This window comes from Lutzomyia longipalpis, chromosome 4 (genome assembly GCF_024334085.1).
Source record: "Lutzomyia longipalpis isolate SR_M1_2022 chromosome 4, ASM2433408v1".
Classification (NCBI taxonomy): domain Eukaryota; kingdom Metazoa; phylum Arthropoda; class Insecta; order Diptera; family Psychodidae; genus Lutzomyia; species Lutzomyia longipalpis.
This window is the reverse complement of record NC_074710.1, coordinates 10,253,762-10,266,642: the sequence shown is the minus strand read 5'-3', so window position 1 is coordinate 10,266,642 and position 12,881 is coordinate 10,253,762. Positions and strand designations below refer to the sequence as shown.

Genomic DNA, 12,881 nt, shown 5'->3' with positions numbered 1-12,881 from the left:
TTCCTAAAGCTTTTGCAACATATAATTTATTTATTCACAAACTTGAGAGCTTTTTCCCCTCCCACCATCTTCATGAGAATTTTGCGTGGGAACATGTAGTCCATTAGGATTAAAATGGGATGGTGGTGTTGTCTTTTTATTTTATTTTATTGCAATATTTGGTCCTATTCAGCATTGAAATTTGTTCTGATATTTTAATGATTTTAATTATTTCTTGGTCAAAGAATACGACCTATTGTTTGTAATATTAAATCAATTTATTTCATATATGAGCTGGACCTATAATTAACGATATTTAGTTAGTTTTGAAACAAAAGGAAGAAAGTCTCTCAAAAAATGGCCAAATATTGACTAAAATTTAATATTTTCATTTCCCGGAAATTGTCTCTTTTTTTTATTCTCTTTCTAATTTTAGACAATTGATTCTTGACAACATTTTAATAATTATTAAATTATCCCTTATGCACGTAATTATCTGATTTTCTAGCTTCCAAAAGCATCCGAAAGTTTCTTTTGAAAAATTACAAAAAGCAAGCAACAGAGCATAGTTAAAATGCCATAAATAGAAATAGATCTAATTTATAGGTACTAGCAAGAAATTTAAAATTCTCTGTTAATTATTAAAATAATTATTTCATTACATGATAAAAACTCATTAAAATACTATAGTTAAATGGTTATTTATTCTGCATATAGTTTGTTGTTCATCCCCAAGAGCCAGCCCTTGAGCTTTCAATAATTATAACTTTTAAAGTTTTTCTTTTGTCCTGTGCAAGCTTTTGGACGTTAAATACCGCAAACCATATCCGCTCATTTGCCATGGAAAATTCCTTTTCCCTTCGCCCTTTTCACCATTTCCCGGAAGTAGATGGCTTCTCCCCGACCCTTGTCCTGTGGTTGGGTGTATATTCTCGTAAGTACGTGCACTTGTGAGCGAAGTAATCCGCTCTCTTGAGCATGTTCTGGGGGGACAGATTATGGTTTTGATGAAAACAATTACAGCCATCTTGTATTCTTATACTTTCTTATACATATGTATATATTTCTATAGAAATAGTGATTCCTTGTTGGAAGCTTCCGCAAAATAACTGCATATACCACACATGCCACACACATATGCATGCGTACGTGTGATTTAATTTTGAATTTTCTGCGCATTCGTGAAAAGTTCTTGCTGAATTTCAAATTGGCTAATTTCAGTGTAGAAAACATTAAAAGTTTTCACTACTTTATGTTTAGTGCAAATTGACGGGGTGTGGTGGAGAAGAGCTTTTTTTTATGCACCGCAATATATAGAAGAGTTTTTCCTACATGAAATGTTTAATCCTGGACGAATGATATCTATATGCAAAAATTTCCCCCCTCTGGGATCGCAATTGCTGGGATTTTTGCATAAATCCATTAATCAAATTTACAATTTGCCCAATAAAAATGTTAATTCACGTCGTGTTTTAATTAAAACTCTCACCCGTACTTTCTGTATTTGCATAAATACCGCATCGTTGCGATATCTTACGTCGGGAAATTAAGAGACGGCCTTTCATTGGACATTTTTGCGTATCTGCCAAGCTTTGTGCGCATTAAGGAGTAAATTAAGACAGAAAAGCCTCTAGCAGACCTTTTGGGGCTATATTTGTTAAATTCATTTATTTGCGATTCTGTGCGGAATTTCATTGTCAAAATAGCACTCGCCAAAACACCACAAGAAATAGACAAAAATTCCAACAATCGTGCGAACTTTTCATCTCAAACTTTCCGCATACAAAAGTTTTCTGTACGTTCACCCAATCCTCCAAGGCTTTTTCGATATATTCATGTAAAAGCAAAATAAAAGAAAAGACCAAGGGGTCAATAGCTTAATTTGTGAGGACTTTGCAGTAAAGATCAAGAATTTAATGAGGAAAAGAAATTCGAAAAAAATAGAAATCATGTAAAATTTGATTGTAAAGGACTCTATTCAATTTCATGCAGCAGAATGTAAGTTGTATAAATTTAAAAAAATCCTCCATGTTAGTTTGTTTTTAATTTTTTTTTAACTTCTTCTAACATAAACAAATTAAAAACCGCTTTTTATGTGTTTTATAGCTTAAAGTTGCATTTCCACCAAGTGAATTTTTACTCCCATCCTGTTTTTTGTTTATTTTCCTATTTATTTCCATTCCATATTTTATATATTTTGACAAATATACATTCACAATATGCTGAAGCAATGGTAAAATATATAACACACACATATGAATATTATGCCTTAATTTAATATGTATAAGTATATATGGTGTATGCATTTTGTGGGTGTTTGTTAATTGAAAATGCACTTCAATACAGAATTTCATTGAATATGCGTATTTATTTTATAAAAGCTCTCAATTAATTCACAGGAAAAGCATAAAATAGCAAAATCTCAGTGAGAATAGGTGAGTGTTGTATGGCAGCTAGTTTACATGTAATGCAATAAATTTCAGTTGCAATAGCAATGAATTTTCAACAACAAAAACTCTACGTACACTTGAAAAAAAATTGTACGAGGGTTGATTTTGGAATCCCACATCTATGAGAGGCTCAAGTGTGGGGATTGAGGGTATGGGGGGACAATCAGAAAGTCTGCTAGCACTGCAATATTGTACTTTTGTTGAATTTTAACGAGACACTCAAGCAGTGTGTGAAGTACTCGAGCAACCCTCGAAAAAGTCTTCCACCCTCGAGCGGGGCTTTGACTCAAACCAACCCCCAAACCACTTGAATTTCTTCCACTCCAATTTCATATTCATGGGAGAGGAGTATGTGATTCCCGTGCAGAAAGCTCCGCCAACAACTTTTTTTTCCTGGGTTGTGTGTGTGCCTTTAAGCGCTCTCTCGAAAGCTAGCCCCGGCGTGAACTCATTTACCGAAATTGTGTCAACCCCATATATAGCAGGGAGTAAGAGAAGAAAAAGTTTCACATCCTTTGAGATGCGAATTTGGAGGACAACATCAATGCCCCCAAACTAGTCGAGTGATCCTCCACCTCCTCCACGGAGTTGGGCTATTGTGTACACAGAGCAAACCAGAATGGATGTGAAATATATTTATTTATGATTTATATTCAATTTCAATGAACTGAGGGAGGTATGTTGTGTGAGAAAAGCGACTCATTGATGCTACACACACATAGAATTCCCCCATAGCTTTCATGTAATTCTGTGCTTTTTTTCCTTCTTCTTTTTATTCTCTCACTTTGCTTCCTTCTTCTGTGTTTTTACCCCACGAAAAAAAGGAAAGTATGTTCTTTCAGCCAAACAACTCGTAGGGAAGATTATTCAACCAACACCACTCAACATGTATGATAGAGCAAAAATCTCATCTATAAATGGAGTGGTAAGTGGAGGAGTTTTCTCTTTTGTTTCATCATCACCAGGGGGTTAACATCTCTATGAATTTTCAATGAAGCACGTCAACTCGCCCACAAAAGCTCTAAAAATGACAACATAAATTACAATCTTACTCCATTTTATTTACATGATTTATAAGAAGTATTTATAATTTATTTTCATAACTAAATTGTTTAGTTTTGATTCTTTTCTTTTCTTTTTTTGAGTCCCCTGAACGTTACCAAATTTTGTTCTATTGTACGGCATGATCAAGGATTCAAGAGAGTCGTGATCATGCCGTGATTTTCCCCATTTTTGATGTAATCTATGTAACTGGAAAAATTAACGAAGAACGAATTTTGATTACAAACAGGGAAATAAAATCTATGTCTCATGCAGAAGACTCTTTAAACAACAAAAAAATCGTTTTTTAGGAGAAAATTAAAAATCATAATTTGAGGATAAAACTATCGGATCTTCCAGAAGTTAAAAATATGTACCTCGATTGATTTTTTATTCCACGAAAACTAAGCAATTTTGTTTTAGACTTTGCATGATGCCTACACACAAAATTAAAGAAAAAAATCTCAGCTGAAAATAGTAAAAATTCGATTTTTTAAATATTAAGAATATAAGCAAAAAAGAAAAGTAAAAAAAGTAATTAACTTCTAACTTTTCTTTTCAATTGACTAAAACACTTACTCCCCTACAACTTGTCGAGAATATTTCTGCGTGGGAGTTTTCTTCGAATGAAAAATTCAAAGTTTTAAAGTGACTTCTTGTGGAAAATTCGTCAGTGCCGTCAGTGAATTTTTGGTTGTATATTTCAAAAGGCAATACTATATAGGTATATAGTAAATTCCACAAACTGAAAGTAGAGAACCGAAAAAAAATCCAATTTGTATATCATGTAAATACTCTTTTAAACTTTATACTGCGGGTATCTCGTTAGAGGGACAGAAAGTTATCCAAATGGTTTGATGAAAGTTTATAGTTAATTTTTTCTCCTCGTTGCCAATTCAATTTACTGAAACTATGAGTGGTCAGAAAGGTAGAGAGAGACTGCAGAAAGTTTTGCTAAAGTGAGTGCGCGCATTTTGATTGCCTTGAATCATTGCAGCATATTGAGCTTGTTATATGTAATTAAGAAGCACAAATTCATTGGAATTCACCCACTTTTGGTGTGCAACACATAAATTTACATATTAATTTTAATGAAGTTATTTCAGGCTACAAGATTTTAAGCATTATACGCCTGAATAGTGATGCTACAGTTTCACATTGTGTACATTGTCTACACAAATTCGCAAAACTTTACTGCATGAATAGTTAGACAAAGCACACCCTATATAGAGGGTGTAGGGGTGGCTTTTGTGAGTTGTCTTGTTCTCACAGTGTGTGGATGTGGTGTTGGACAATCAGATAAATAGCATTTATGTCTCAACCAAGGGGCCCGCGGGAGGAATTCTCTCTGGGATCAGCAGGGTGGTGATGGTCGTGGGGTAGCATGACACAGAGCGATGAAAAAGGACTCAAATGGTGTCTGTGCCCTCAGCACTCACCCAAAATTCAGTTCATTAGCCATGTCCTCTGCCCTCCATTTTCCCCCAAATGTAGCACACAAATATTTCAATGTCGAATCGTCCTTTGGTGGACGCAGAGTTGAAACCTTTGCAGACTATCCCATAGCGTATCCATTTAATCTCATCACGATTTTAGCAACACCAAATTTATATATTGTCCAAGTTTTCCAATTAATGGAAGTGAATTGTACCATTTTCACCCAGATAATCAGTAAATTTTTCTAAACTTTTCACATTTACCCCCGCGCTTCGTCTTTTGCAATAAAAACCATCCCAAAAGGTGCCAGAAAAGATTTAATTGAAGACCGTGAGTTGTACAACCATAAGATAGAATCAAAAGCTATTTATTTCTAATTTTGGCACAGTCATGGAGCTTTTATTTAGCGTAAGACAATCTGCACGTATTTCAGTAATGGGAATGCCATTGATCGGGAAAACTTTTCAGAAATCTATCTCTGAAGTAATTATATATTAACTTTTATGTACATTCAGTAAATTAAGGTACACATACATATATAATACAGCAACATGCCCTTCATGTAAAGTTTTTTATTCTTTTTTTCTATTGTATGGCTTGATTCTAGAGTTGGCTTATAATAAAAACTCTAAAATCCAGCTAGTAGTCAGCCATTTGGGGTAGTAGCCATTTTCTGCACAAACGAAAATTACTACAGGTTCTACCAAAATAATTATTTTGCTTATAATGAAAAGTTGAAATTATCATTTGTAATGGGAAATTTGAAACAAAATGTACAGTGTCAGGAAAAATAATAGAGACACCCTTATTATATTAAATGTGTATCCCTTAAATCTTGAATTTCTCAGGCTTTTAATGTTCAATTAAAAAAAAAATGACATAGATTTTGAAAGCACATTTATCCTCTTTCAAACTGTAGGTGGTGGTGATTTTTTTTAAATTTCGATAAAAAAGGGCCACTCTCTCTTGCAACTTTTAGTCATTTAACGAATAAATTGATTTTCAAATATGCAATACCCGTTAGAAAAGCAATGGATGTACCTTAAAACAGTCATCTACAACTTGAGATATTTAAAATTTTAATTGAGGGTTGGTACCTTTAAAATAATAATGGTGGTTCTATTATTTTTCCCGTCACTGTATAGATATCAAGCGCAGAAGTTGTCACCAAATTGAAAAGTTATTGTTTGGAAATTTTGCCAATGCTTGTGGGGGAAAATTAAAAAAGTTTATGGAGAAAGGAAAAAAATGGAAAATGTGGTGAATATTATGAGATAGCTATGGGACATTATTAAGCGCCATAACCGTCATTTTTGTACAAAGTTTGCATAAGAAGAAAACTTCTCCATGAACTCTTAAATATCTGCTAAACCAACTTTGTGGAATTTTAGATTATCTCTTAGTTTATTTCCTACATGTCTTTCAGTGACTACACGGAAAGAAAAAAGTTGAGGCGGCGCAAAAAATCAGTTCTTGTTAAAATAGCAAGTTATAATGTTATTGTACCCGCCACTGTCCATTTGCACTAGCCGGAGACTCCAGCTGTGCCAACTAGAAAATCCTGTAGAATCAAATGAAATTTTCTGCTCTTCTCACACATTTGTCACTTTGGCTTTTCGTCGACTGCGCAACCTTGTCTCGTATTTGTTTTATAAATCTTGTGCAGATGCGTGACATGCTACTTCAGTCGACGGCTTTGCCGACTTTGAAAAGATGAGATATATAATTTTAAAGATATAGATGTCTCTTTTTCTCCAATTATAGCATACAAAAATCAAAACGAATGAGACAAAATGTGTGTGCATATATGCCATTTCCTTCTGACTCATTGGCGACATAGCCAGTTTGTAGTTGAGTTAGAAGCAAACTCCAGCTCTGCCAACAATGTAACAATTCTGACGCCAAACTGTTGGCATAGCAAGAGTTTCCAGCTAGTATTAGTAGTTATTTTTCTCCGTGTACCATTTCCATCATTCACTTTTTCATCCCCTTCTTTTGGATTCTCAACAATACGTCCGGGTGTGACATTATTTTGGGGGCAAACTCATCTCGCCCATGGGAATGTCAAAAGCTCTATACGCACAAATGCAGATTAATTGGATAACAAAAAGCTCCATTTGGTCCAATGTTTTTGGGCGAATTAAATGGGCCCGAAAAGTGGTATCCACACACACTGTCCCCCTTTTTTCTCGCCCATTTACCCCAAATGGATAGCTCTACTTTGGCGTGTGAAGAAACTTTACATCAAATAGGGAAGGACACCATAAATTTGTCTCTTCCGCATTCCGAGGAATTTGAATTAAAGTCTTCACAAGAAAATGTACAAAAGAAAATTCGGGATGAATGCATTGCGAAAGGGGAGAGAATGAAAGGGGATTCAGTGATTTCCTGTTGTAAGGGAAAACTTTATTTTGTACACAATGTGATTGAATTACATTTGCTGCAATGCTCATACTCTCGCCTCTCAAATTAATGACTCACTTGAGCGACACGGACGATTGTGTCGGGGAGTTTATAATTGAATTATATTCACTTTGGAAGTGAAAACTTCCTCAGCAAATTGTCACTATAATTCTACAACTTTGTTATCAACTCCCTGTTTATTTTCCCATGGAACATTCCCGCCAAGACATCAATGGACTTACCCTGGGTGGGATTGTGGATGTGTAATAAATTTAATTTATCCTTCCTCGCCTTGCAATGCAAGTCTTATGGAATTTCTGCTAAATAGGAAAAATTCCGTGAAATATTTTTCTCTGCACAGATTTTTCTTTAGTTATTTTTTTCTTTCAAAGAGTTCATTATTGACGTGTTTTTCACTTTATTTCTTTCTTTTCATAATACCTGCGGGGGCGAAAACTTGCAGCTGGCACAACAGACACGTTTAAGGATCACTGCAACAAAACGGTGGACATCTACGTGGATGTGGCATCACCGGAAGTGACAAATCTCAATCGCGGACAACCATTAACATGTTGGTATCGCTTCAGGAGCTTTCGTGGAGCACCAAGAGATTGGGTTCTTAGGCTAAGATTCAACAAATTCAAAGTTGGCACTCTCGTGAATGCCACTCATTGCGACGGAGGGTACCTGCAGGTTAGTTGTTGAGTTTTTCAATTTTATTTTGGGGATTCTTTGTTTATAAGAATTACAGCAAAATTTTGTATAGATCTGTATGTGCAGCACTAGTCTGCAAAGGGCAAAATAAATTTTATTCTATTCTGTATGTGCAGAGGAATAAATCCGTGAAACTTGGAATAGTTTGAAAAGTTGCTTGAAAAATTTCTAATTTTTCTTTGTGATTTGAGAGGGAAAACCCGCTGAAGAATTTCCTTAAAAATGCAAAGAATGACGTCATTTTTTTAGTTTTTAGTTCTTACAATGCATAAAGCATAAAAATAACTTGAAAACATCAACGAAACATCAGGAAGAATGTTTCAATAACACATAAGTGACGTCATTTGTTATATTTTGAAGCAAAACTTTTCATAGCTAATCATAGTGGAAATTCTTTGGCGATTTCTTATCTCTTGATTCTCCACAATATTAACAGTGCTCAGAGTTCTCTGAATAACGATGCTATCATACTTAAGCTCCAAGTACTTGAACATCATAACCTCTATGTGTGTACGAAAGAGACAACAACGCTGTTTCTTCTCGTTTTTTCACGTGTAAAATTTTAAGCATTCAGTGCTTAGAGCTTAAGTGTGATAGCTCCCTAGGATTTTTTCAATACATCGGTGATAACACCTTTACTCAAAAATCCACACAAAGACGTCATCTTTCTCTTTATGATTTCAGTTAATTCCAAAACTTACTAATTGTTTATGAATCGATATGGCAAAACTAAAATGATGCAATTTCATAATATTTCAATGATTGTGTTTCCCTAATTAGCATATAATTTTGTACTATGTTTTACGTTCCATAGAAAATTTATTGTTAATGACAAACAAAGAAGAATTCACGAATTAATTGCACAAAATTGATTAAACATTTCCATTGGAGAGATATACTTATTCAAACTAATTATATGTACTTAAATACAAATGTCTAGAACATTGCAACTTCGAGAAATGACCACGAGAGGCGCTAAAGTCAAAATCAAAATTTTCGAAAATTTCGAACTCGAATATTTCGAAAATGCCATTATCGATTTGCTTCATATCTTAATATGTTATAGTTGAGGTTAAGACCTTTCCAACGATAGCTCAAACTCGAAAATCTATGGAGCCGTTCCCGAGATATGGCGTTTTAAAGATTTCTTGGGGGATGACTTTTCAACTTTTCCCCACTTTGCGCGTACCTACCTATTTAAATTAATTTGCGTTATAGTTTGCTCTTACAAAATTGGTACACTGAAAGAAACATAGCTCTCGTAAGCTTGGTCAGCTTACCAGTACATTCAATCTTTTAGATGCATTCTGTAGTCAAAAATATTTCTGGAAAATTTAAAATTATCAATAGCATGGATAAATGAAAAATGTCACATTTCAATATAAACCTGGAAAATCCGGGGACCTTTTTTTTGTTTGCTTTTGTTTGGTTTTCCTCGAAATTCATTTAAATGCAAAACAGCTAAAATGCAAAATTGCCTTCATTGTTGATGCTCTCTCTGTGTCCATATGATGCGATAATGAAATTGTTGATGTTGCTGGAAATGAGTGCCAAAGGGGGCAGAAAGTGTGGGAACATAGTGAAAAATGCACTTTTTTAATTAAAATTTAATTGAATTTTTGAAACTCCAACCGTGCAGAAGGATGCACAATGGGCAAGAGGTTTCCTCGTTGCCCTTTGACATGGGGTGCATATTGTGGAAAAAACAACACAAGAGCTATTTATAACAAAAAAAAATAATATCACGAAAGCGTGGAACACGCGAGGAAACTTAAAAAAAAAAGTAGCGTAGGGCAAATTAGCTTCTGCAAACAAAGATAAATGTGCAAAAAAAGACTTTTTGGAGATTTTTTTTAAATTTCAAATTAAAAACTTCTTATTTTCTACAAAAGAAGTGATTGTGTAGTTAATGAATTGTCATTAAAAAAATATTGTTGAAAAAATATTCCCTAAAAAATCCCGAAGTTAAAAAAGCTCGAAAAGCTCAAGTTGGATTTTGAATTGTAATTCCAATTCTCATCATATTTCCACCAAATTATTACACAATATGTATTTCATTATTAATTTAATAACCTCCATCAAAGAAGCACATTTCACCATAGTTTATCAACTTTATTGCAAACAGAATGAAGGTAAAAATGAGTTAATCCCACATACTTTATGGCTCAACATAAAAACACTGTGAATTTTTGCCTCCTTCAGTATTGTATTTTAGTGGTCCATTTTGGCCCATTTTATCCCACTTTACCACCCCTCTCGCATCTTTTGGCAAACTTGTTGATTATAAATGATTCTATATACACACATTTTGGTTGAATATTTAATGATGAGAGAGAGTGTAGCTGAAGCACCAAAAGGAAGAAGCTCATCTGTGCAATTTTCAGCAATAAATCTTCATTATGTTGGGACAAATTTATTGAGAGTGGCATCAATGTCTTGTAAGAAATTCTCATCCACCCTCATTTTGTTACATAAAATCTCATGAGCATAGTGACTCTTTGTCTTTCGTGGCAATTTGTGTAAACACCCCCGAGGAGGAAAATGCTTCTTCGTGGAAGTGAATGAAATGAAAAGAAAAAAACGGAGTCCCTCCATGTAATTTCTCATGGAATTTCTGGGGGGAGGGTGGTGCACCACCCCAGGAATGTAGCTGGGGGAAAATCCACCGTCATTTCGCATCGAAAGTCTCAAAACCACACAAATTTATATTCAGCGTGCAACCATAAATCTTTCACCCCCATCCCTCTGCACAATCCATGCAAAAGCTCACACAGAATGACTAAATTTTGTTGCTAAATTTTATGCTGAATTTCGGTTTTGCCTCGAGTGTGAGTTGAAAAAGAATGAATTGCTCTTCAAGCGGATTTCCGTCAAGTCTTATCTATCAGGCGAGTAGCTGGAATATCGTCTTCGGGAGGGGGTGGGGGTGGAAGAGCTCCCTCAAACCATTTGAGGATTTTGATGGGAAAAGGAAGACGACTATTAGGACCGGGTAAAAAAAAACACAGCGGAGGGAAAAGTTTTCAATCTCAATCGCTTTTCTTTTTCTCTGAATTTTCAGATCATTTTTCCTTTACGGGGGATTGTCGTGTGATGGGATTTTTCATATGGAAAAGACACACCACTGGGATTAATGAGGTTTTCTCTTTGAGCTTTTTTTTTGATGTCTTGTACTTCTTCCGCTATGTGACATAATGCTTGCTTTTTTGTCTCATCTTATAGTTTTGCTTCTACATATATTGGATAAAAATTAGAGCTTTAATAGTTCAGTCTGTGACGTTTAAAAAAGCTTCAATTACAACTCCTGTTAAATGCTGCCAACCAAATGTAATTCACATTCATCAAGAAAAGCTTCCTTAAAGTTTCTTAAAATTTATCCAGGAATTTTACCCAGAATCTCTTTTTGGTTTAATGAAGGCAAACCACAAACTTCCATTCTGGTGAAAGCCATCCCCACCCCACAGCCACCCTACGCACCAAATATTTGTTGATTGCGTCACTTTGTTTTGTGCAAAGCCAAAAACTTTCTTCTCGCCTTAATTAAATGTCCTGTGGAGGAAGTTTCTCGTTGCGAGAGGAAATTCACCCAATCAAACATTGATTAAACTTTTGGTTTGAGGATTTTGGGGTGAAGAGAAGTAATTTAAATAATTTTCCCCATCTCAAGTGGAAATCTGCTTCGAATTTAACTGTTGATTTCTCTGTATATATGCGGTGTATGGGGGGGGGGGGAGAGTTGGTGAATAAAATGGGACAATTCGTGTATTTTGATTGAAATGAAATATTCACAAAAATCCATTCATCTCACCAAACATTTACATTTATTCCCATTCAATATTTCATTTTACAATGCGAGAGAGCTTAAATTTTCCAACCGTATGTGGGTGGATGTAATTTTTTGGAGACATTTTTCCCCTCTCTCTCTCTCACCGTGAAGTTCATTGGCCACAGCACGTTCCATGCGAGCTTTTTTTCAATTTAGTTTCGTCGTGCACTTTTTACCCCATGAATTCTTCAAGGATTGATAAAATATTGTATGTATATATGATAAAAAAAATCAAATCGTGAATAAAACATACTTCAAAATGGGGCTGAAGAGTGTGTTGGAGTAGAGATGGAAGTAGCAGAAAAAAAATTGGGATGCAGACGGTAAAATATTCATAGCTCGATGGAAATATAAAATTCGGTATACCCCCCAAACATTCAGCTTTGCGGGGGCGAGACCGGGTGGGTGTGTGAAAATCAAGATATATCAGACGAATGAAAGTTGGATGAGATTTTTTTTTCTCCAAGATAGAATGAATAATCGGTTTGGGGGTTACCCGCCCTTGACTGCAAAATACCCCTCGGAATGTTTATTGATTCGGTTTTTGGACGTTTTGTGAGCAATATTACAGCAGACAGGCGGCAGTACGATGCTCACTTCTATGATGAGGTTTTTTCTTCTTCTTCTTGGAGTATCCACATAAAATACTATATACATATAAAATATATATATATATAAACACATATTTTTCAAACAAGTCTCATCGTATAATCTTCATCTCAAAAGCACTTCTTCTGTCTCGAGGGGTTTTAGTTCGCAATTTATAGAGATAGCTGTAGTGGAAAATGTATGTTGTTTGGAAAAGTCTTTCAAACAATTAAAAGTTTCATAAAGAGATCAATTAATTGTTAAATCACCCAATACTCCCCTAATGAATTTAATTTAACAAATTAACCTATTTATAAATACTCCATTATAGAGGGCAACCCCTAAAAGTATTACACATAGGTACATATAGTGACTGAAGAAGAGACACAACAATAAAAAATTGTGGGCACGCTTTTATTATTATTATTCCATATTTATCCTCA

General features: G+C 34.8%; 2 protein-coding genes across 2 annotated transcripts in view; both read left to right on the top strand.

Annotated features, from left to right (window-relative positions):
• The window catches only part of LOC129796209 (mitochondrial uncoupling protein Bmcp-like), a 590,308-nt gene that overhangs the window by 547,054 nt on the left and 30,373 nt on the right, over positions 1-12,881 (top strand). The gene's annotated exons all lie outside the window — the stretch shown is intronic.
• The window catches only part of LOC129796055 (uncharacterized), an 85,529-nt gene that overhangs the window by 45,739 nt on the left and 26,909 nt on the right, over positions 1-12,881 (top strand). Inside the window, exon 2 of the mRNA XM_055837741.1 lies at positions 7,774-8,003. Within this exon, the coding sequence (XP_055693716.1) occupies positions 7,774-8,003 (230 nt within the window). The remainder of the gene's footprint in view (positions 1-7,773; positions 8,004-12,881) is intronic.